A 26,650-nucleotide genomic window follows, 5' to 3' on the forward strand; every position below is an offset into this window, starting at 1 on the left:
GGAACCATGTGTTATTTTTTTCCAAAAGAGAAAACAAGCTGAGAAGAGCACAGAAGGCAGCAAGGACATCCTATAATTAGATGACCTTAAGAGAATTCCCCATTTCCTGCCTCCTTCCCCGCTCCCACCTCCTCTCCCCACACATACACATATGTGAGTATAGCGGGCAGGGAATGTGTCATATGCACTTTTATGTTTTTAAGGCCTAGAGTTAGTATTTGATAAAAGTTTGTTAGATAAGAGGGCAGCCCATGGGAGATACGTATGCTCCCCAAAGAGCACAGAGAGACGCAGATGCACCCCACAGCTGGCTAAGCCAGGAAAGGCAAGGCCAATTACATGATGTGTGGGCGAAGATCAGGGAGACACTCAGCAAGCCTGGTCACCTGCACAGCAGACAGGGAGGTACAGCGTTCGTAGATCTCCTTGGCATCGCTGTCTGTGGTCTTCTTGACCTGAAGCAACCAGGCTGCTTGAGAGAGAGCTTCCAAGGTTTCCCTGGCCAAGCTGTTCTGCAAATTCTTATCTTTGAGCCATTCTTCTAAGTAGCTGATGTTGCACCTGGAGTAAACGCCAGAGGAGCAGAGAACAGGGGTGACCTGCTTAGAACACTTTAGGGGAGGGTGCCGAATCCTCCAGTGTGTCCCAACATGGTACCAGAGCTCACTGAGATCCTTAGGACTACAGCCCAGCAGTTTCTTTATTTGTAACAAGACGGGGTTGGGCCAGATGATCAGCTCTCACGATCCATGGTTCTAAGGATCATGATGGTCAAGGGTGAGGGGCCATAACAGCAATAAACTTTGGAGAAAATCTGAGCAAAGAACAGTGACTACAATAATTTATAATCTATTAAAGTACCCTTAATAATAGATTTGAAAATATATTAAAGGAAAAAATCATAGTGGTATTTGAAGAGAAGACTTACATTGGTATAAAAATTGTTTGATCTCTTTTCCCAAATTGGCAGAAAATTTTCAATTGGTAGAGGCTTTCTTTTAGTCCACTGGGGTTTTTATTCTTGTTTCTGTCACTGATTATCACAGGTTTATGAGTTAAGGGCCATGGGTTTTAATCCCACCAATCTGTTGTGTGAGCCTGGAGAGTTACTCAACCTCTCTTGGTAAATCAGAGCGTTGAGAACACTCATACATTGCTAGTGGGAATGTAAATGGTACAGCTGCTAAGGAAAGCAGTTAGGCAGTTCCTCAAAATGTTAAACATAAAACTACCTTCTGACCTAGCAACTCCACTTCTAGGTACTTACTAAAGAGAACTGAAAGCATGTCCACACAAATAATCATACACAAATGTTCACAGCACCATTAATCATTATAGCCAAAAAAAGAAAACAACCCAAATGTCCACCAGTTGATGGATAGATAAACAAATTGTGGTCTATCCATACAACGGGATATTATTCAGCAATAAAAAGGAGTGAGGTACTGCCACATGCTACCACAGGGAGGAGCTATGAAAACATTATGCTAAGGGAAAGAAGCCAGTCATAAAAGACAACATATTTATGATTCCATTTATTTTAAAAATGTCCAGAATAGGCAAATCTATAGAGAAAGAAAATATATTTGTTGTTGGTTAGGTTGAGGGGGAGGGGACTCCCCAGTGGGACTTGGGTAGGGGATACGAGTGGCTGCTATTGGGTGTAAGGTTTCTTTCTGGAGTGATGAAACTGTTCTAAAATTACATTATGGTGGCGGCTGCATAACTCTGTAAATATACCAGAAACCACTGAACGATACACTTTAAACGAGTGAACTCTATGGCATGTAAATTATATATCAATGAAGCTGTTTAAAAAAACTGAGTGCTGAACTAGGTGATCTCTAAGGTCGGTTCCAGCTCTGACCTTCCAGATTAGCAACTCCCCATGGGTTATAACATTGGGACAAAAATGCTGAATTAATGTATTCCGTAGGGATGCAATGAGTGTGAGATAACATCTCTTGCACTGGTTACCCCCCCTTTTTTTGCATTGTCAATTTTGTCCCACTAGTTTTTTTTTTTTTTAATTTTATTTATTTATTTATTCATTCATTTATGGCTGTGTTGGGTCTTCGTTTCCGTACGAGGGCTTTCTCTAGTTGTGGCAAGCGGGGGCCACCCTTCATCGCGGTGCACGGGCCTCTCACTATCGCAGCCTCTCTTGTTGCGGAGCACAGGCTCCAGACGCGCAGGCTCAGTAATTGTGGCTCGCGGGCCCAGCCGCTCCGCGGCATGTGGGATCCTCCCAGACCAGGGCTTGAACCCACGTCCCCTGCATTGGCAGGCAGATTCTCAACCACTGCACCACCAGGGAAGCCCCCACCACTAGTTCTTATTACAGTAGATTCCTAATGGGAATCCACTGAATTTTGAGCACGTTAATCCTCCCACTCAAAACTCTGTGTTGGAGTTCTGGTTCTTGGTAAGATGGAGTAAGCACTCCATTTGTTTCTCCCACTGAATGCAGCTATAAAACCTGGATGGAATGCCTGGAACAGCTATTTGAGGACTCTGAAAAGTAAACAGTAGCAGGTGGGCTGGGAGAGAAGACCAGAATTTGAAGTATCTCCAAACTGACAATGAGTTTACCAGTATCTTTCCCTCTACTATTCATTGGCCTGAACTCAAAGCAGCCTGAAACTCAGTAGTGGGCATGGGTGCCAACAAAGAGCTCCAGAAGGAGCCCTCTAGTTCTGGCTCGAGGTGCTGGAAAGGGGTGTCCTAATGCTCTGAGACAGGGTGGAAATTCTGTTTTTCTTTTTTCTCCTTTTCCTTTCTTTTTCTTCATTCTCTCATGTGCAAGCCCCAAACAGTCCTATGGTGGTGGCAACAGGGTCCAGTAGGAAATTAAAACTCTGAGACAGGGGAACTTTCTTCAGCTAGAGGAGTTGTAGCTCAAGAGGATGGCGTGAACTCTCCTTGCTCTTCCTCTCACCACTTGACCCCAGGTGGGGACATTTGCTGGAAGTGCACCACACAGTGAGTTAAGTGAAGCCCCAGTTTTCTGTCTGGAGGACCAAAGAGGGGATCCCCAGGTATCTGGAAAGTACCAGGGGCATTGTGGAGAGGAGGAGCTTGGGAAAGTGACCCTTAAAGTTATTTATGAACTCTTGGACACACCCCTGAGCCCAGGGATGGATCTGACCCTCAAGAGCACACATAAGCTTTGAGGACTAAACTATAGGATTGTACACCACCCAAGTTTCAGACTGGCCACTGTGTGTCACACACAAGACAAAACCAAATAGCATTACAAAGGCTTTGAAGACAGAACTGACAGAGGAACCACAACCTGCAGAGCCTAAACCCAAGTGAGCTGATTATCTGATAAAAGTATCAACATTCTCCATAGGATTTAAAGACTCAGTGTCTCATAATATAATAATAAAAGTGTCTAGAATACAATTCAAAATTACTTGGCATATGAAAACCAGGAAAATCTTAAGTCACATTAAACAAGGTAATTAATAGTATCAACTCTGAGATGACACAGATGTTAGAATCATCTGACAAAGGCTTTAAAGAAGCTATCACAAAAATTGGCTGTCTTGAAAATAAACCCTCTTTGCTGCAGGAAAAAAAAAAAAAAAGCTCCAAAAAGTAAGGACAAACTATCTTGAAATACATGAAAAAATAGAAAGCTTCAGAAAAGAAACAGAAGATGTTTCAAAACAATGGAAATTTACAACTGAAAAATACAATAACTGAAACAAAAGAACTCACTGAATGGGCTCAATAGCAGAATATAGATGGCAGAGAAAAGAGTCAGTGAACTTCAAGGGATCAATAAAGACTATCCAATCTGAAAAGTACAAAGAACAGAACTTTAGGGATAACAAAATAATGAAAGGTCTAACATTTGTGTCATTGAAATTCCAGAAGGAAAGGAGAAAGTGTGATGCAGATAAAACATTTGAAGAAATGGCTGAAAATGTCCCACATTTGGTGAGATCCACAAACCTACCGAGTCAAGAAGTTCAGAGAAGCTCAAAGAGGCTAAACCCAAAGAAATCCACACCCAAATGCATCATAATCAAACTGTGGTAAACTAAACACAAAGAAAAAAAATTTGGAACTCAGTCAGAGAAAAACTATGCATTATTTATAGGGAAATAATAATTCAAATGACTGTGCATTTCTCATCAGAAACCATGGAAGCCAGAAAAAGTGGAACATTTTTAAACTGATGAAAGAAAGGGTTGTCAACCCAGACATTGGTAGCCTATAAAAATTTACTTTAGGAATGAAGGTGAAATGAAGATATTTTCAGAGGAAAGAAAGCTAAGAGAATTTATTGTCGGTGAACCTGCTCTAAAAGGACTACTAAAATAATTTCCTCAGGCAAAAGGAAAATGAAATCGAAATGAGATTTGGGGGAAAATGAGACTTGAAACATTAGAAATGAAGGAAAAACAGAAATGATAAATACCTGGGTAAATACAATAGACCATTCTTCTATTAAGTCCTTTAAAATATGTTGGATGGTTTAAAACAAAAATTATAACATTATCCGGCAGAGTTTTTGATGTATGTAGATATAATATATAAGACAACAAGCAAAGAGGGGAAAGGGGCCTACGTAATGGTAAGGGTTCTACATTCCACTTAATGTGATAAGATACTGATTCTAAAATGACTGAAAAAGGTTAAGTATGTATACTGTAATTCCTAGAGCAGCCATTAAAAAAGATACAAAGAGATACAGTGAAAACACAATAGATAAATTTAAAAGGGGTACCAAAAGTGTTCAAAGAACGCAAAAGAAGACAGAGACTGGAAATCAGAGAAATAAAAACCAGAAGGAACAAATAGAAAATAACAAAATGGTAGACTTAAATCTGAGTATACCAATAATTACATTAAATTGAAATGGTGTAAAAACCCCAATTAAAAAGCACAGATTGTCAGACTGGATGAAAAAATAAAACAAAAAAACTGGACCCAAATATACGTTGCCTACAAGAAACTCACTTCAGATATGATACAGATAGGTTAAAAGTAAAAGGATGAAAAAAAAAAAAAGTAAAAGGATGGAAAAAGATATACTATGAAAACACTGATCCAAATAAAAAATACTTTCAGACAAAGTAGATTTCAAAGCAGAAAAAATTACCAGGGAGGGACAAAGAGAGATCCCACATAATGATAGGAGGGCTAACTCACCAAGAAGACATAACAATTCTTAGTGTGTATGCACCTAAAAACAGAGCTTCAGAATACATAAAGCAAAACCTGACAGACTGAAAGAAGAAATAGACAACTCCATAATTATAGTTGGAGACTTCAACACTCCTCTCAGTAATCAATAGAACTAATAGGCAGAAAATCAGCAAGGATACAGAAGAAATGAAAAACATCAACAAACTGGGTCTGATCTACATTTATAGAACATTCTACCCAACAAAAGCAGAATATACATTCTTTTCAACCCACCGCATGGGGAAGATTCACAAAAATAGACCTGGGTCACAAAAGCAAATATTAACAAATTTAAAAATAACTGAAATCATACAAAGTTTGTTTTTTTCAATGTAAAAATATTTATAAGTTTTTGGTTTTTGTTTTTTTTTTAGGCCACGCCATGCAGCAAGTGGGATCTTATTTCTCCTACCAGGGATCGAATTCACACCCCCTACACTGGAAGTGTGAAGACTTAACCGCTGGACCACCAGGGAAGTCCCAAAATATTTATAAGTTTGTATTTTAAAAATAAACCTGGGAAAGTCTCGGACAAAGTGGGATGGTTGGTAATTCTAGTATCACAATCTATGGCATATGTTAACCTGGACGTACCTTGAGATTTTTTTAAAAATTGTGGTAGAAAACGCATAACATAAAATTACCGTCTGAACTACTGTAAGTGTATAGTATAGTAGTGTTAACTATATGCACCATGTTGTATAACAGATTCCCAGAACATTTTCACTTTGTAAAACTGAAATTGTACATCCATTGAATGAACAACAACTCCCTTTTTCTCTCTCTCCTCAGCCCCAGGCAACCACCATTCTATCTTCTGTTTCTAAGAATTTGACTGACAAAGTATGTTCTTCAAGCACAATGAAATTAAACTAAAAATCAATAATAGAAAGGTAATAAGAAAGTCTCTAAACACTTGGAAATTAAACAACACACTTCTAAATAATCCATGGGTCCAAGAGTAAGACTCGAGGGAAATTAGAAAATATTTTGAACTGAACAAAAATGAAAATATAACATATCAAAATTTGTGGGATAGAGTTAAAGTAGTGCTTAGAGAGAAATGTATAGCATTAAATGCTTATGTTAGAAAAGAAAGGTCTCAGAGCCAATAATCCAGGTGTCTACTTTAGGAACCTAGAAGAAGAAGAGAAAAATAAATGCAAAGTAGGCAGAAGGAATGAAATCATAAAGACAGTAACAGAAATCAATTAAATTTTTAAAAAAAGACAAAAATCAGTGAAACCAAACTGATACACCTCTAGCAAGACTGACCAAGGAAAAGAGAAGTCACAGATTACCCACAGAGGAGCAGAAGAGGGGATATCACTACAAATTCTGCAGAAATTAAAAGAATAATAAGGGAATATTCTGAACGGCTCTATACACATAAACTCAACTTTGATGAAGTGGACCAATTCCTTGAAAACCAAAAACTACCAAAACTCATCCAAGATGAAATATATAACTTGAATATTCCTACAACTATTAAAGAAATGGAATTCATAGTTTAAAGCCTTCTGAAAAAGAAAAAAAAAAATCTGTGGTGGTTGCCACTCCTGAGGGACTAAAGCATGCATTTCTCATGCTGGCATTCCGCTTTGTCTTTCTAACCCATCTTTCTAGGTCCTCCCATCACTCCTGGTGCTCCTTTCAAAGGGGGCTGTTCATACCCTGCCCTCAGTTTTCCTTCACTGAGGCCTGTGCTCATTCCTCTGGTTCTGGGTCAGCTGAAATCCTACTTGTCCTTCAAGACCCAAGTCAATGCCTTTCGTACTCCCCCCAGATCCCCTCAGGCCAGCAAGCAATGTTTGTAGTTGGGCCACATTATTCCGGTTCCTAACAGAACTGTCTCTGTCTCCAGGACCCCTACCTAGGTTCTTATCAAAGATCCCTGGGCAAAACAGCCACAGTGGAACTTGCAGCAAAAATGCTATTGTGGAGATGGTGAGATAAAGTTCCATATGAGATATTATTTTTACAGTTTATGACTAGGCACAAAAAAGAATTACATACTAGGAAAATCTTTGTATCTTCCCAGGAACGGGTCTGCCTCACCAAGCCAGATGAGACCAGAGAGCTATGATGTTTGGCTTTTTCTCCTGGCAGTCAGAAAGCCCAGAGCCAGTTTACAAGCTACTCTGTGTACTGTTTATGTTTTTCTTTTCTTTGGTTTTGATTTTCCACTTGTGTCCATGTTTTGTTATTGTGTTGCTTGTGTTGTCATGGTAAAGTCACCGTAAATCCTGGTGTGCCTTGTTTATGGCAGGAGCTGAGTCAATATCTGAATGAATGAATGCCTCTTAAATGCATGTGCTACTTACTCAGAGCAACACACTGGAAAGTCAGTACTTCTCTAATGGCACTTTCAATTGGTGAGAGGAGAAAATACTGAGCACCTATGGGGACAGATGTTCACTCAACTTGGGGACCTACTGGTGGAATGAGAGTTGTTTAGCAAAGACTCTGGTGGCACATGAGGTTTATGGCTTTACTTTAAATAGGCCTGAATCCTACCTCAGAGGGGTACAGGGCATCTGCTCAGTGCTCGGGAAGTAAACAGAAGTCTTTCCTCTCTCAATGGAGAGGAAAAAAAGCCCAGTCCTCCTGAATACTCCCTCATATCTGAAAACCACAACCTGGCATCATGAGAATTTGCCACAGTGGTTTGTAGGGATGTGCACCTCTAATGCTAAAAAGATGTAATGGATGCCTCTTGTTTATTTCTTGGCTTAATAAACTTTTTGGGGTCACTTTTCATTATATCACTGCCATCATCACCATCCCAGGTTCCCCTATCACCTACAGGTGTCAAATCCCTGCACATATTATAAAAATCTTAAATATCTACCCCATATTATATGCTTTCTAATCATGTGACAGTGTTAATCCAAGCAATAGCTAATGGTCTGTGTTTCCTCGGTTTAGAGACAAAGAGAAGTCAACGCACCTCAAAACTGGATGACCATGTCCGCAGGATGAACTCCCAGTGCTTGGCCTGGCATTCCAGACCCTCCCAATCTGGGTCCAACTTAGCACTCTACTGCGGACCTGTGGCTCCCGACACAAACCTCCGCTTAATCTAGACGGAGTTAGTTACTCCTGCCTGAGGACGGGCCCTCACTCAGTTCTACCACTGTGCCTTTGCCCACTCATTCCCCTGCCTGAAATGTTCTCCCATATTTAATCACTCACACACAGTTTTCAGGCTTCTTTAACTTTTCTGTCCACGATAATCTCTCCTCTCTGAAGCACTTCCCTCGCCACTTGTTTGTGACTTATAGTGGTTTTGACTCATCATTTAGCTTCTCAATGGCAGGGATCAAATCACCCTTTCCTCTGTTTCCTGTGTCCCCCACCAGCAGTACTAGTCACAGAGGTGGTGGTCAATAAATACTGGTTGAGTATACGATAACCACAGAGGGCCAGAATTTAAAATACACAATTACTAGTTCTTAGTAGAAGACATTCTGCCAGACCGTCAAGTTAGCGTGGGGTAGAGTGATGGGAGGAGGGCCTGGCATCAGATGGCTGACATTTCCAAGGTTCCAAGAGTCATCTCGCACACCCTCCAGCAGTGCAGCTCTTGTGGAAGGAGGGCAGAGCGTGTGGCCTCGGACTTTAAGAGCATCCTTTCTGGCCAGCCTCTCCAGGATGAGTGGTGCTTTATGGGTCTTACCTTATCTGCATCCCTTTTCTGCAGGAGCACATGTCCTTGCGCAGGAAGAGGCTGTTCAGGGTGACGGCCCCAATCAGGAAGAAGAGCTGCTTCACTGCCTGCCTCACGATCTCAGGGTCCAGGCCGTTCTGGCACATGGTGCTGTAAAAGTAGCTCAGCTGCTGCAAGATGGAGGTCATTGTGTAGGCATCCGTGTCATCTATGCTGGATGACCGCTTCCGGAAGCCTGTGGGCTTCAGGCCGGAAATGCCCTGCAGACTCTCATACTCCAGCATGCCTGGCACTATGGAGAAAAACGGGAAGATTTTCTTGCACACGCAGTGGGGACACCCAGAGAACATTTCCACTGCTCTCATGTGTCTGTTTCAGGAGGTGGGACATTTTCCACATGAGTTAGTGTGGATACAGCTGTGACAGAGGAAGCAGAAGAATGGAGGGTTGGGGAGCACCAGGAAGTAAGGGGCGGATGGGGATGGACCGTCATCTACAGCAGGGCAATAGCTCCTTTTCTTTCAACTTCACAGGAGAGAGAGCTGGTTAGCGTGACAACCCACGGTCTGGAACTACTTAAAGTCTAAAGTATTTAAATTTCAGAAAATTGAAGAAAGTGTACAAGAATTTGAGTGAGGCTTTAGAATTTCAAAAATACTTGGCTAAGAACCAGGATTAGCCACATAAGTAGCAGCAGTTCTCCCAAGTCTTTCCCTTCAGGATGGATCCCCCTTACAGAAAGAAAGCTATGACCCGTGTACTTTTATATATGTAATCATTTTAGGCAATCAAAGAATTAAAAAGTGGACATTTACATCAGTAAATCTTCTTGTTTTAAAATTATGTTCTTTGCAATTACACATGCCGTGCACCAGATTTATTTTTTTAAGGTCTCAATTTCATTATAAATATTTCTTGGTCATCGATTCTTTTCTTACCTATTATTGGTTGAATGTTATTTTCCATTACAATAATGAACTGATGATATATTCGTATAGCCACATCACTAAGAATCTGTCTGTATTCTGAAAGGTCAAAATTGTTCAAGCAATTCTTATTCTGACGTAGACTGTTATTCTTCATGAATTCCTGGAAGTAATTTTGAATATAAATATTAGAATAATGTAGACATGTAGAAAATTAAAATACTATCTCTAATGATATTATAATAAGCTTCCACTATAACTCTTATACTTTAAAACTTAATGTCTGATTTATATCGAATGAGTTCTCAATGTTTGTGGTAGCATTTATTTTCTATAACTAACTACACTTGACGCTTAAATGACATGGGTTTGAACTACATGGGTCTACTTACATGTGGATTTTTTCACTAAATATGTACTATAGTACCACATGATCCACAGTTGATTGAATCTGAGGATGGGTCAACTGTAAACATTACTGTCCTATTTATTTCCCTGACAAATATGTGCCTCCAGAGCTAGACTACATTGGAAAACAACTCCCATGGAAGCTCATAGAAAAAACTGCAAAGCACCCAAGGAAATAAACTGCTGTAAGAGGTTGGTAGGTGAATAAATGAGATTCATAACTTTATAATTAGAGTATAGACCAATCTGAAATGTTTTAAAATGTGGGTTCTGGGCTGAATATTTGTGTCCCCCCCCCTCAAATTTATATATTGAAGCCCTAACCTCCAGGGTGGCTATATTTTAAGATGGGGCCTCTAAGGAAGTTACTAAGGTTAAATGAAGTCATAAGGGTGGGGTCCTGATCTGATAGGATTAGTGTTCTTACAGAAGGAGACAGCAGAGAGCTCAATCTCTCTCTTTCTACCCCATGCACTGAGGAAGGGCCATGTGACTACATAGTGAGAAGGTAGCTGTCTGCAAGCCCAGAAGTGAGCTCTCACCAGTGAACCAACCATGCTTGCACCCTGATCTTGGGCTTCTGTCGTCCAGAACTGTGAGAAAATAAATTTCTGTTGTTTAGGCCACCTAGTCTGTGCTAGCAGACCAAGCAGACTAATAACAATATGTTTACCATGTTCAAAGAGATAAAAGAAAAAAAACATTAAGAATAGGACATTATAAAAGGCAGAGGTGAAAAAGAATTGAGATTTTAGAAATAAAAATATAGTAATTAAAAACCACTCAGACAGGGACAAGAACATTGTATACATGGCAGAAGGGGGTAAAGAAAGGATTTTTTAAAATGGTGTTGAATAATGCCTCCCATGAAGCCCTCACAGATGCCAGTTTGTCTTAAATGGGCTGGTCTTCCCCCCCTCCCCCCAATATTCCTTTTGGTTAGAGGTTGGATTTTCTTTACTTATTTCTCCTTTTATTCAATAGTACCAGTAGGATTATTTTTATATTTTATTTTACTTTCTCTCCATTGGGACAACTGGCTATCCACATGGAAGAAGATATGAGATCATCACCTCACATGTCAACTTGGGATAAATAATCATACCAATTTTGGATAAAAGCGTAATTATGAACTCTAAATTTGAATTATCAGTTTAGAAGAAAGAATAACTTCATGATCTCAGGGTAGGGAAGAATTTCTTGAACAAGACATTAAATAAGGTATCATAAAAGAACAGGATTGATAGGTTTAAGTACATCAGAATTCAAAAACTGTGTCTGACAAAGGACTCCATAAGGAAAAGTAGAAGATAAGCCACAATCTACCCATAATATGTAAAGACCTCCTGCAAATCAATAAGAAAAATAATCACCCTTAAGGAAAATGGAGAACAGATGTGAGTAGGCAATTTAAAAGGCAACCCAACCAACTAGTAAGCATATGAAATGATGCTTGACCTCACTAGTGATCAAGTAATTACAATTTAAGTCAACAAAGTATCATCTTATACCCATGAGACTAATAAATAATAAAATGTCTGTCAATACCTAGTGTTGGTAAAGGTATGAGACACTGGAACCTTTACATACTACTGGTAGGACTATAAAATGGTATAACCATTTTGCAGAGCAGTAAAAACCCTGAAAGCTATTTTTGCTATTTTAGGTCAATGAAATATTGCTCTGTGAGTACTTGGAGGCGAAGAGCTTCTTTATGATGTCAGCCCCTTGAAAGCAGAGTCAGAATGGCAAAGGATTTGCAGATTATGGAGGAACAATCAGAATCTCATAGTGAGAACAGCTATGAAGAAATAGGCATGTTGCACTAACAGCTGTATTTTAGAGTGAGAATACTAAAAACTTCAGAATTTTACAACCAGAAGGAAAATGAAAAGTCACAGAATCTACCTCATGAATTTTAAGTCAAGAAGACTGAGACTTAGTACCATGCCCGAGGTCTATACTTCTTTCTAGAAGTCTTTTTGCCTGTGACTTCCATTCAGTTGGTGATGTGAAGCTGGCCTCCTGGGTAAGAGGGGAGTGAGAAAGCCAGCTGCCCCTGGAGCTGGGCATCCCGATTCCTAACTCCTACGGTGAGTTCTGGCTCATGAGGAGGTAGGAGACTGGCAGTCAGTGTAGAACACAGAGCGGGCAGGCAATCCTACCTCTTCTCCACTGTACTGCTTCAGGCAATTGAGGAAATGACACGTATTGGAAAGCCAAAAGGACAGCATCTCAAAGTCTTCTAAATGTTCCTTTAAAAAAAAAAAAAAAAACAAGAAAAGACAAAGTTGGATTTGGTACCTCTGAGCCAAGAACAGACATATCTTACCTGTTTGGTTAGCTGGTGGCTTTTGACCCAAAAGGATTCCTTTTTTATTCATTAAAGACTTTATTAAATTTATACTATAAAAATCAGCTCTTGTATTTATTTAGCACGTTATGGTTTGCAAAGTATTTCTGTACAGGTTATATCACCTGTTATGATGCTTGAAGCAGGCACTGCAGGAATGCCTGAGAAATGTCTCGGTCCTTGCCCTCCAAAGTTCACATTCTGACTGGTAAGACAGACATGACATATATAGGACACAGTTAAATAGGCAGCCGACAGCCTACAGGATGGGCATAGACTGTGCTACAAAAGCTCAGAGGATGCAGAGATGATGTGGAACCTGGACAGCTGAGAAAACCTCAGGAGAGAGGTGGGAGGATGTCCTCCTTGAAGGCAAGGGGTGGGCAGACAAGAGCTCAGGATCGAGGACTCTGTTGGCAAGAACACCCCCGCTTACAGGGCAGGAAGGAGAGGAACGAGCAAAGGAAGCAGAGACCAGAGAGATAAAAGGAAAACCGGGAAAGTCCTGGGATTTGGAAGACAATGTCAGAGCGTTTCAGGGAGATGGTGCTACTGTTCAGTCCATTTCAAGAGAATAAAAATTAAGAAAATACCATTGGATTTAGCAAGAGGAATTACCTGTGATCTTTCTGTGGAGTAATGGGGGTAGAAGCCAGATTGCAAGGGGTGAAAAAAAAAGGCACGGTGGCCAAGGGGGTATGTGGACCAAGTGAGGGTTGCTTTAATGTGCTGTGCACTGGAGGGGGAGGGGTGGGGAGCCACTGAAGAAGCTGAGACGGAAGATGCCGGCAAGGAAGGATTTACACTCCTCATGCCATGTGTCTTCCAGTTTCTACGTATTTAAGCATTCCAGAGCAGCACGATGGGGCAAACACTGTGTGCCCATGACCTGGAACGCAATGCAAGTGTACCCTGAGAAAACCCAATTTATGAAAACACGGACAGGGAAAACATGAATTTATGGAAGTCTCTTCTAAGAACACAATGGTAGCTCCTGTGAAGACAGTGACCATAAAGCACCCAGCGCCAAATCAATGTTAGTTTTCTACTCCTAACTCCTGATGAATAAGGAATTCTTAGTATAAAATTTGGTGGGGGGGGGATAGGGGGAAGAATTATCCATGCCCTGATGCATTCACTGTTTTTATTCTTCTCTTTTCCTAGAGTATTTAAAATAGGATTTAATTGCTCATGACTTTTCTAGAACACATATTTTACTAAAAGTGAGATAGGACTTCCCCAACTAAAAAAATTAAATATATCTCAAAATCAAACATTACTTTCCATCTGGAAGGGGAATGAAGAATAATGGATCTATATTTTACTGGTCCCTTACATATAGCTTACCTTCGTTTCTGGGCTGAGAATAAAAGTACATACTGTGGTTTTATGAGGGAGAATCACATAAATGCCAAGGGAAGAGAGGAGTAATTTTTCAGTTCTTCCCATTCCTTGGCATTCACACTTGTTATCTGGATAGACACATACTCCTTGCAGCCAGCCCCTCTTTGCAGCCCCGGGGGACAGAAGTGGTGGCGTGTTGGCTACCAGGCTGTAGTCTTGCAGGTAAGGATTTGGGGTCCATTGGCAGATCCCCACCCTTAGGGCTCTCTGACCTAAACTGTCTTTTCCTAACAGCTTGGATTCTTTTGCTGATTGGGCCTCTGACTGGTTTGAGGAATCATGGGGTTGACCAAAGACTGGAGGTGAAGGATGGAAAAAGTACGGGCATCTGGTCATTCCCACAGGTGTTCCTAAAGTAGCCATAATACCAAGGGCCAATGTCAAAGGTAGTTCCTACCTTAACCACCTGCTTGATACCATTAATGGTGCTGTTCATGAGGGACTTGAGCATGTTGGCGTCATTTAGAGAGTCTGCGTAGCGTACACACATGAACAGGATGTGAGCTGGCAGCCCGGGGATCATGTTCACCACCACACCGCGGGGCTTCAGGTCTGGAGCAGAGAGAGTCAGTGAGGATTACAGCTGATGATCAGCTCTCCCGATAAGGAACCTATAATGATGGGGCAGGGGTTGTCTGCTTTTCTGTACTTGATGCAGTGCCTGAAATGCACAGGGATGTCTTTTCCCCTTTGAGGAGTTCAGGCTGGCGGTTTTCTTGGCAAAAGAATACATGCAGGTGCCACCTGCTCCTCTTACTTCTCATTTGCAAAGTACCTTCTCTTTTCTAAGGTTGAATAAAGGACAGAATTTCATATCTCCAAGGTAACAGAGGAACCCCAGTCCCATGCACCCTCACTTCAGCCTCTATGATGAGGATGGAATATGATGTCAGCAATCACATGCATCTGCCTTGAATAGAGAAAACAGGTACACAGCAGTCCTGCAGAGGAGGAGCAGCTGGTCTTGAGGAGAAGAGAATGGCTGGAAGTCAGAGCGGGAGTGAAGGGAAGATAGAAACTTTATAGAACAAGTTAAGATAAGCAAACACAGACCTCCCCATGTCTGCATTAAGACAGGGGAACAGAGAGGCCCCACAGCTGTGCACCAGTGAGGGTGGAGAGGAAAGGGTAGGGGGGCTCATGTCCTCTGAGGGGAGTCAGTCAGGACAAGAGGAGTAAGGCTACATATGGGCTCTCTGCTTTGAGATGTTACAACCCGCTGATGGGGAGGCAGCTTTTCTCCTTTTCCCTGGAAAACCATGTGGTTTTCATGGTGAAGACAGTCTCGTAAGATTGTTTCTAAGACCACCAACCCTAGAGTATGCCCACTGGGAGATTCCTGTAACTGAGGTGTGGCTAGAAAGCCTCCACCGTACTGCCTGCAAATAAATTTCTCAGCAGAAGTCAGACGGAACAAAGGAGCCACAATTACTTTTCCCATGGCTCCCGTGCTGAGACACAAAGATGAGGAGATGTGTCTTCTACCCTGACCATGTGATGAGACTTGGGAAGAGGTTAGGGCAGTGCTTCTCAACTGAAGGCAACGTACACCCAGAGGGCATCTGGCAATGTCTGGAGGCATTTCTTATTGTCATGGCTAGGGGTTGCTACTGGCTTCTACAGAATAGAAGCCAATGACACTGCTCAATATTCTACAGTGCAAAGCCCCTCCCCACCCCAAACAAAGAATTATGTGGTCAACAGTGGTGAGGCTGAGAAGAAGCAGTGGAGGAAGAAGAGGAAATACCCCTGCCCAAGACTGTAGCAATGGCTGATGCTCAAGTCCTCAAAGATAAACCAAAAATTCAGAGTTCCAGGTTTCACTACCAAGAATGAGGTTTTGGATGAGCTTGGCCTCATCTTCTCTCTTGTATTCCAGCATTCCAAGGTACTCCTTGGGTCCTGAGGACAGGTGCACATCATTGGCTGTAGGCAGAGGCAAACAATCAACTAAATACACAAAAACAACTTTCACCAGCATTATAATGAGACTACTCTGTCTCTTTCCATCCCATACTGGCTGGCTTGCCCATGAATTCCTGTGGCTTTCTGATAAATGCAAACTTTATTAAACCCTGAAGAATTTCTTCGGGTAGTGATTCTTGTCTGTGAGTATATCAATGAGTATAGCTGCTGGTATATATCCTCATGAGCACCTGGTGTATATCGAGCACAGTGGGGATATGAAAACAATCCAAGATGATGCTCTGGCCTTCAGGACACTGATGTTACAGTTAAAGAAACGAGAGTCACAAAACATGTGGTGTGCAAAACACCAAACTGCATGACCCCAAGGTGGCTGGGCTAGCTTCCTATGTGCCATCACAAGGTGCCACAAACTCAGTGGCACAAAGCACAATTTTTAAAAAAATACAATTTAAAAAAATTTTACATTTCCAGAGGTCATAAGACTGAAATAGATCTTACACTGCTAAAATCAAAGTGTCAGCAGAGCTGTGTTTCTTCTGGAGGCTCTAGGGGAGAACTCATTCCTTGCCTTTTCCAGCATCTAGAGGCTGCCCACATGATTTGGCTTGTGGCCACATCACTCTGACCTCTGCTTCTATCATCACATCTTTCTCTCTCTGCTTCCATTGTCATATCACCTTCTCTCACCCTGTCATTCCTGCCTCTATTATAACGTCTTTTGTGATTATTGTACATTGAACCCACCTGGATAATCCAGGAGACTCTCCCCATCTCAAGATCCTTCACTTAATCACATCTGCAAAATCCCTTCTGCCATGTAAGGTAACATATTCACAGGTTCTGGGGATTGGGACATGGACATCTTTGGGTGGGCCACAGTCTGCCCTCTGGTCCCCAAAGATTCATGTCCATTCTGAGAGGAGGAGATGTACACAGAAGCACAGGTTAGAGAGTCAGAAAGATTTTAAAGATGCCATGCTGATGAATTCGAAGATGGTGGAAGAAGCCCATAAGTCAGGAAAAGTGGGTGGTCTCTAGAAGCAGGAAAAGGCAAGAGAATAGAATCTCCCCCTAAAGCCTACAGAAGGCCTGCTGACATGTTGACTTTAACTCAGTGAAGACCATTTTGAACTTCTGACCTCTAGAACTGTAAGATTTGTGTTTTATTAAGCCACTAATTTTATGGTGATTTGTTAGGCAGCCATAGGAAATAAATACAGGGGACATAAGACTTTACGCATAGGTAGGTTGGAACTGTTGAAAAATTCTTCTTGAAGGAGGCAGCACTCCAGTTGGGCCAAGAAAAGTGAGTAGGCTCTGATGGAGGAAAAAGAAGATAAGCCAGGTAAAGAGTTAACAGAACTCTCTTCTACTGCATTAGAGTTTGTCCTGTTGATTTACTAGCTCTGTTCCCTTGGAGACTGATAAAGGTAGAATATTAACTGTTTTACTAAGCAACCTGCTTATGCTAAGAATAACCTCTGCTGAACTGCATCTGGACTGGGAAGAACAATAAACGAAGCAGAAATACACGATAAGAACATCATACTTTGGGTATTCTTAAGTGTGGTCACTTGTATCTGACCATATTCCTTGGGAGCTAGTGCCACCTATGGAGTGTCCAAAAGGTACTGGCTTCCTGACCACAGTCATGTGAATGAGCTTGGAGAAAGGCACTCCAGCCCCAGCTAAGGCTTCAGATGACTGCATCCCTGCTGATGACTTGACTGCAACTCAGAGCCAGGACCACCCAGCTAAGCCGCTTATGGATTCTTGACCTTCAGAAACTGTTTTGTTTTTTTTTTTAACATCTTTATTGGAGTATAATTGCTTTACAATGGTGTGTTAGTTTCTGCTGTATAACAAAGCGAATCAGCTATACATACACATATATCCCCATATATCCTACCTCTTGCATCTCCCTTCCACACTCACCCATCCCACTCCTCTAGGTGGTCACAAAGCCAGAGCTGATCTCCCTGTACTATGCAGCTGCTCCCCACTAGCTATCTATTTTACATTTGGTAGTGTATATATAAGTCCATGCCACTCTCTCACTTCGTCCCAGCTTACCCTTCCCTTTCCCCACGTCCTGAAGTCCATTCTCTACATCTGCATCTTTATTCCTGCTAAATTTTGGGGTAGTTTGTTATTTGACAATAGATACATGATACAGGAAGGAAAGCTGATGTATTCCACTTTAGACACACTGGGTTGGAGGTGATAATAGAAAGGTGAAGGAGTACTCTTAGAGGCAAAAAGGGACTGGGACTCAGGAAAAGTGAGGAATGGCAGGTGGATTTTGGAAGTCCTTATGTAGCGATGGCAGTTCCTTCATTCATTCCAACAACGGGGACACCACTGGGAAATGGGAAGGACAGACACGGTCTCTGCCCTCATGAGGGCAGACTGACCTTTATCATTAATTATTGAAGGGGAAAGATCCTCATTTTGGTTTTGGACATATTAAATGTGAGGTGAGAGCTGAATAAATAATAGTAAAAGAGCTCTTCAAAGAAATGAATATAGTAAAAAGAACAGAGAATTGAAGATACAGCCTTAGTGATAAAGGTTGGGAGGAAGAAGCAATACTGAACAAAGAGTAAAGCGAGTTAGAAGAGAGAAGTCAGAAAAGTTCAGTGACACAGAAGCGGGTGAAGGGAGAGAGACCTTCAAGATGGCAGAGAAGTAAGACATGGAGATCACCTGCCTCCCCACAAATACACCAGAAATACATCTACATGTGGAACAACTCCTACAGAACACCTACTGAACGCTGGCAGAAGACCTCAGACTTCACAAAAGATATATATATATATAAATTTTTTCCTTTTTCTCTTTTTGTGAGTGTGTATGTATATGCTTCTTTGTGTGATTTTGTCTGTATAGCTTAGCTTTTACCATTTGTCCTAGGGTTCTGCCTGTCCCATTTTTTTGTTTTGTTTTGTATCCATTGGTGGATTTGTTTCTTGGTTTGGTTGCTCCTTCTTTCTTTTTTTTAATTACTTTTTAATTTTAAAAATTTTTAATAATTTATTTTTATTTTAATAACTTTATTTTATTTTTTTCTTTCTTTCTTTTTTTCTCCCTTTTCTTCTGAGCCATGTGGCTGACAGCATCTTGGTGCTCCGGCCGGGTGTAAGGCCTGTGCCTCTGAGGTGGGAGAGCCGAGTTCAGGACATTGGTCCACCAGAGACTTCCGTCTCCATGTAATATCAAACGGCGAAAGCTCTCCCAGAGATCTCCATCTCAACGCTAAGACCCAGCTCCACTCAACGACCAGCAAGCTACAGTGCTGAACACCCTATGCCAAACAACTAGCAAGACAGGAACACAACCCCACCCATTAGCAGAGAGGCTGCCTAAAATCATAATAAGGTCACAGGTACCCTAAAACACATCACTGGACGCAGTCCTGCCCACCAGAAAGACAAGATCCAGCCTCATCCACCAGAACACAGGCACCAGTCCCCTCCACCAGGAAGCCTACACAACCCACTGAACCAACCTTAGCCACTGGGGACAGATACCAAAAACAACGGGAACTATGAACCTGCAGCCTGCAAAAAGGAGACCCCAAACACAGTAAGTAAGTTAAGCAAAATGAGAAGACAGAGAAACACACAGCAGATGAAGGAGTAAGGTAAAAACCCACCAGACCAAACAAATGAAGAGGAAATAGGCAGTCTACCTGAAAAAGAATTCAGAGTAATGATAGTAAAGATGATCCAAAATCTTGGAAATAGAATGGAGAAAATACAAGAAACGTTTAACAAGGACCTAGAAGAACTAAAGCAAACAAACAATGATGAACAACACAATAAATGAAATTAAAAATTCTCTAGAAGGAATCAATACAGAATAACTGAGGCAGAAGAATGGATAAGTGACCTGGAAGATGAAATAGTGGAAATAACTACTGCAGAGCAGAATAAAGAAAAAAGAATGAAAAGAATTAAGGACAGTCTCAGAGACCTCTGGGACAACATCAAACACACCAACATTTGAATTATAGGGGTCCCAGAAGAAGAAGAGAAAAAGAAAGGGATTGAGAAAATATTTGAAGAGATTATGGTTGAAAACTTCCCTAATATGGGAAAGGAAACAGTCAATCAAGTCCAGGAAGCACAGAGAGTCCCATGCAGGACATATCCAAGGAGAAACATGCGAAGACACATATTAATCAAACTATCAAAAATTAAATTCAAAGGAAAAATATTAAAAGCAGCAAGGGAAACACAACAAAAAACATACAAGGGAATCCCCATAATGTTAACAGCTGATCTTTCAGCAGAAACTCTGCAAGCCAGAAGGGAGTGGCAGGACATATTTAAAGTGATGAAAGGGAAAAACCTACAACCAAGATTACTCTACCCAGCAAAGATCTCATTCAGATTCGACAGAGAAATTAAAACCTTTACAGACAAGCAAAAGCTAAGAGAATTCAGCACCACCAAACCAGCTTTACAACAAATGCTAAAGGAACTTCCCTAGGCAGGAAACACAAGAGAAGGAAAAGACCTACAATAACAAACCCAAAACAATTAAGAAAATGGTAATATGAACATACATATCAATAACTACTTTAAATGTAAATGGATTAAATGCTCCAACCAAAAGACATAGACTGGCTGAATGGATACAAAAACAAGACCTGTATATATGCTGTCTACAAGAGACCCACTTCAGACCTAGGGACACATACAGACTGAACGTGAGGGGATGGAAAAAGATATTCCATGCAAATGGAAATCAAAAGAAAGCTGGAGTAGCAATTCTCATATCAGACAAAATAGACTTTAAAACAAAGACTATTACAAGAGACAAAGAAGGACACTACATAATGATGAAGAAATCAATCCAAAAAGAAGATATAACAATTGTAAATATTTCTGCATTCAACGTAGGTGCACCTCACTCCATAAGGCAAATGCTAACAGCCATAAAAGGGGAAATCGACAGTAACATGATCATAGTAGGGGACTTTAACACCCCACTTTCACCAATGGAGAGATCATCCAAAATGAAAATAAATAAGGAAACACAAGCTTTAAATGATACATTAAACAAGATGGACTTAATTGATATTTATAGGACATTCCATCCAAAAACAACAGAATACACTTTCTTCTCAAGGGCCCATGGAACATTCTCCAGGATACATCATATCTTGGGTCACAAATCAAGCCTTGGTAAATTAAGAAAATTGAAATCGTATCAAATATCTTTTCCAACCACAACTATCAATTACAGAAAAAAAATCTGTAAAAAATAAAAACACATGGAGGCTAAACAATACACTACTAAATAACCAAGAGATCACTGAAGAAATAAAAGAGGAAATAAAAAAATACCTAGAAACAAATGACAATGAAAACACGACAACCCAAAACCTACGGGATGCAGCAAAAGCAGTTCTAAGAGGGAAGTTTATAGCAATACAATCCTACCTTAAGAAACAAGAAACATCTCAAATAAACAACCTAACCTTACATCTAAAGCAATTAGAGAAAGAAGAACAAAAAAACCCCAAAGCTAGCAGAAGGAAAGAAATCATAAAGATCAGATCAGAAATAAATGAAAAAGAAATGAAGGAAACAATGGCAAAAATCAATAAACTAAAAGCTGGTTCTTTGAGAAGATAAACAAAATCGATAAACCATTAGCCAGACTCATCAAGAAAAAAAGGGAGAAGACTCAAATCAATAGAATTAGAAATGAAAAAGCAGAAGTAACAACTGACACTGCAAAAATACAAAGGATCATGAGAGATTACTACAAGCAACTGTATGCCAATAAAATGGACAACCTGGAAGAAATGGACAAATTCTTACAAAAGCACAACCTTCCGAGACTGAGCCAGGAAGAAACAGAAAATATAAACAGACCAGTCACAAGCACTGATATTGAGACTGTGATTAAAAATCTTCCAACAAACACACACCCAGGACCAGATGGCTTCACAGGTGAATTTTATCAAACATTTAGAGAACAGCTAACACCTGTTCTTCTCAAACTCTTCCAAAATATAGCAGAGGGAGGAACACTCCCAAACTCATTCTACAAGGCCACCATCACCCTGATACCAAAACCAGACAAAGATGTCACAAAGAAAGAAAACTACAGGCCAATATCACTGATGAACATAGATGCAAAAATTCTCAACAAAACACTAGCAAACAGAATTCAACAGCACATTAAAAGGATCATATACCATGATCAAGTGGGGTTTATCCCAGGAATGCAAGGATTCTTCAAAATATGCAAATCAATCAATGTGATACACCATATTAACAAATTGAAGGAGAAAAACCATATGATCACCTCAATAGATGCAGAAAAAACTTTTCACAAAATTCAACAGTCATTTATGATAAAAACCCTCCAGAAAGTAGGCATAGAGGGAACTTACCTCAACATAATAAATGCCATATATGACAACCCACAGCCAACATCATCCTCAATGGTGAAAAACTGAAACTATTGCCACTAAGATCAGGAACAAGACAAGGTTGTCCACTCTCCCCACTATTATTCAACATAGTTTTGGAAGTTTTAGCCACAGCAGTCAGAGAAGAAAAAGAAATAAAAGGAATACAAATAGGAAAAGAAGAAGTAAAACTGTCACTGTTTGCAGATGACATGATACTCCACACAGAGAATCCTGAAGATGCTACCAGAAAACTACTAGAGCTAATCAATGAATTTGGTAAAGTAGGAGGATACAAAATTAATGCACAGAAATCTCTTGCATTCCTATACACTAACGATGAAAAATCTGAAGAAATTAAGGAAACACTCCAATTTACCATTGCAACAAAAAGAATAAAATACCTAGGAATAAACCTACCTAAGGAGACAAAATACCTGTATGCAGAAACTATAAGACACTGATGAAAGAAATTAAAGGTGATACAAACAGATGGAGAGATATACCATGTCCTTGGATTGGAAGAATCAACACTGTGAAAATGACTCTACTACCCAAAGCAATATACAGGTTCAATGCAATCCCTATCAAACTACCAATGGCATTTTTCACAGAACTAGAACAAAAAATTTCACAATTTGTATGGAGACACAAAAGACCCTGAATAGCCAAAGCAATCTTGAGAAAGAAAAACAGAGCTGGAGGAATCAGGCTTCCAGACTTCAGACTATACTACTTAAAGCTACAGTAATCAAGACAGTATGGTACTGGCACAAAAACAGGAATATAGATCAATGGAACAGGATAGAAAGCCCAGAGATAAGCCCACGCACATACTGTCACCTTATTTTTGAAAAAGGAGGCAAGAATATACGATGGAGAAAAGACAGCCTCTTTAATAAGCGGTGCTGGGAAAATTGGACAGCTACACGTAAAAGAATGAATTTAGAACACTCCCTAACACCATACACAAAAATAAACTCAAAATGGATTAAAGACCTAAATGTAAGGGCAGACACTATAAAACTCTTAGAGGAACACATAGGCAGAACACTCTATGACATAAATCACAGAAAGATCCTTTTTGACCCACCTCCTAGAGAAATGGAAATAAAAACAAAAATAAACAAATGGGACCTAATGAAACTTAAAAGCTTTTGCACAGCAAAAGAAAACTTAAACAAGACGAAAAGAAAACTCTCAGAATGGGAGAAAATATTTGCAAATGAAGCCACTGACAAGGGATTAATCTCCAAAATTTACAAGCAGCTCATGCAGCTCAATATCAGAAAAACAAACAACCCAATCCAAAAATGGGCAGAAGACCTAAACAGACATTTCTCCAAAGAAGACATAGATTGCCAACAAACACATGAAGGAATACTCAACATCACTAATTATTAGAGAAATGCAAATTAAAACTACAATGAGGTATCACCTCACACCAGTCAGAATGGCCATCCTCAAAAAATCCACAAACAATAATGTGGAAAAAAGGGAACCCTCTTGCCCTGTTGGTGGGAATGTAAATTGATACAGCCACTATGGAGAACAGTATGGAGGTTCCTTAAAAAACTAAAAATAGAACTACCCTATAACCCTGCAATCCTACTACTGGGCATATACCCTGAGAAAACAATAATTCAAAAAGAGTCATGTACCAAAATGTTCATTGCAGCTCTATTTACAATAGCCAGGACATGGAAGCAACTTAAGTGTCCATCAACAGATGAATGGACAAAGAAGATGTGGCACATATATACAATGGAATATTACTCAGCCATAAAAAGAAACGAAATTGAGTTATTTGTAGTGATGTGGATGAACCTGGAGTCTGTCATACAGAGTGAAGTAAGTCAGAGAGAGAAAAACAAATACCGTATGCTAACACATATATATGGAATCTAAAAAAAAAAATGGTTCTGAAGAACCTAGTGGCAAGACAAGAATAAAGATGCAGATGGAGAGAATGGACCTGAGGACATGGGGAGGGGGAAGGGTAAGCTGGGACAAAGTGAGAGAGTGGCGTGGACATATATTACACTACCAAATGTAAAATAGATAGCTAGTAGAAAGCAGCCAAATAGCACAGGGAGATCAGCTCGGTGCTTTGTGACCACTTAGAGGGTTGGGATAGGGAGGGTGGGAGGGAGACGCAAGAGGGAGGGGATATGGGGATATATGTATATGTATAGCTGATTCACTTTGTTATACAGCAGAAACTAACACACCATTGTAAAGCAATTGTACTCCAATAAAGATGTAAAAAAAAAAAAAGAAGCAGGCGAAGGAAAGAAAGGCAGAGGGTCCTTTTCCCAGGAGCTCATGAGGACACTCAGTGTGCAGTTCAGTCCATGTTTAGGACTGCTGTCCAGCTTCTTAGTTGTCTACTTCTTTTTTCTAATAGAAACTGGGATATTGATTCCATGTCACTGAGAGAGGAAATAAATTTTAAAGCCATTAAATTTGAAACTTTTTCCCAGTTTCATTTTTACAAGGAGAGAGCTAACCGAGAAAGAGGTTAAAAGTAGTCATTCCAGGGTGCCCCTTACAATTGCATGAGCATATCTGGTGTCATCTGAGAGGCGGTTATCTTCCTGCCTTGAAGGATCCTTCCATTAGCCCATCACTGAACCCCAAACCCACCAGTTGAGACCCATTCCTTTGGTTTTCAAATTCTTTTGACCACATCAAGAAATAACATGTCAACACATGTGGACCTTAGCTGAAAGTTCAAAAAATAGGAAAGTGAATGTTATTTTTCCTACCTTTTTCAATTGTCTTGGTTAGAGTCTTCACTTGATCTTGTAACTTTTTAATCACTCTGTCCTTCATGTCTAACGCTTCTTCAAGATCCTACAGAAATCAAAAGAAACAAGGACATTAGCTCAGAAGCATCTTAACCTATTTTTTGGTAATAGCTTTACTGAGCCATAATTCACACACCAAACAGTTCACCCATTTGAAGTGTACACTCAATGGTTTTTAGAATACTCAGTTGTGCAACCATCACTATCATCTAATTCCAGAATATTTTCATCACATCAGAAAGAAACATGTAACTTTTAGCTGGCATCCCTTTGTCCTCCTATTCCTTTCCAGCCCTTGGCAACCACTAATCTACCTTCTGTGTCTACATATTTGCCTGCTCTGGACATTTAATATACATGGAATCATACAATATGTGGCCTTTCATGTTTGGTTTCTTTCACTTGGTGTAACGTTTTCAAGGTTCATCCATGCTCTAGCAGGTATCAGTACTTCACTCCTTTTCGTGGCTGAATAATACCCTATTGTACGGATAGACCACAGTTAACTTGATCTAATTTTCCCTTAATAAAGTAATGCCCATTGTAGAGAATTTTAAAATATGCAGGTGTGCAAATGGGCTCTCTGGATGTCAGAAGCTGCAGGCAGAGAAACTTCAGAGATTTGGCTCCTGAGGAGGGGCACTGAGTGGGACGTCACTCCTCCCGGAACATCAGAAACAAACTCACACAAATCCCACACAACTCAGGGACGGACAACACCCAGAGCCACATGCTCACAGCTGAGTGAAGGCTCACACAGGACAAGATGTGCAACACACATGATCACCCACCTACCCTCTCCCTCACCACTGGCTCCTGCTCAGACCCCAGGGACACACACGCAGACACAGCGGCAGAAGGTGGGACAGCCTCTCACGTTTAGCAGGCAGTTGCTTATCCAGTGTGACTTGAGAAACTTATTCTCTGAGAAAGGGGTACCCCCACCTCAAAAAAGATGGTCATCATCCAGGTGCCCTGACTGGAATGTGTTACTTCCTATTAAATGTTAAACCCTCTGGAGTCCTCTTCAAAGTTAAACCCTGACATGGCAAAATGTGATTTTACCCTAGCATGTTTTTCTTGTGAGATAGGAAATGGGGGACCCTGAGGACAGGGAGCGGGGCCCGTGGACACGTGCAGGCTGACCAAGGCCTGGGTGAGCCCTCCCCTGGTCATGGTCTTGGAGGTTGCCAGGCCAGGAAGGGGCCTGTGAGCATCCAGCTCCCAGGAAAGCACCCAATCTGCTACTTTGGTGCTTCTCATTCTTGTGGGTTTCACACACCAATAAAATTTCAAAAGAACTGCTGGAAGCTGACAGAGTTGCCAAATATCATGTTGACAAGGGCATTGACAATCTGATGAAGATTTACACAAGTTAAAAAGTTAGTCATCTGCTATCATGATCATTGCAGAGAAGAACATTTTGACTCTGAAAAACCGCAGGAAGGGCACACCCCCCCAGAAGCAAGCATAGGCCTTTGTTGGGGTAAGCTCTGCTCAGAGAAGGTCACACATCAG

General features: G+C 40.7%; 1 protein-coding gene across 3 annotated transcripts in view; it reads right to left on the reverse strand.

Annotated features, from left to right (window-relative positions):
* MYO5C (myosin VC) overlaps positions 1 to 26,650 on the reverse strand; it is a 111,759-nt gene that overhangs the window by 7,492 nt on the left and 77,617 nt on the right. For all 3 annotated transcript variants that reach the window (XM_082444819.1, XM_082444818.1, XM_082444820.1), the window contains 7 exons: positions 25,091 to 25,178; positions 15,791 to 15,889; positions 14,361 to 14,515; positions 12,372 to 12,461; positions 9,811 to 9,961; positions 8,882 to 9,164; positions 387 to 561 (listed from right to left, as the gene is read on the reverse strand). In XM_082444819.1, coding sequence (XP_082300945.1) covers positions 387 to 561; positions 8,882 to 9,164; positions 9,811 to 9,961; positions 12,372 to 12,461; positions 14,361 to 14,515; positions 15,791 to 15,889; positions 25,091 to 25,178 — 1,041 coding nt within the window. The remainder of the gene's footprint in view (positions 1 to 386; positions 562 to 8,881; positions 9,165 to 9,810; positions 9,962 to 12,371; positions 12,462 to 14,360; positions 14,516 to 15,790; positions 15,890 to 25,090; positions 25,179 to 26,650) is intronic.

The sequence above is a fragment of the Balaenoptera physalus genome (assembly GCF_965194825.1).
Source record: "Balaenoptera physalus genome assembly, chromosome: 2".
NCBI classification, from domain to species: domain Eukaryota; kingdom Metazoa; phylum Chordata; class Mammalia; order Artiodactyla; family Balaenopteridae; genus Balaenoptera; species Balaenoptera physalus.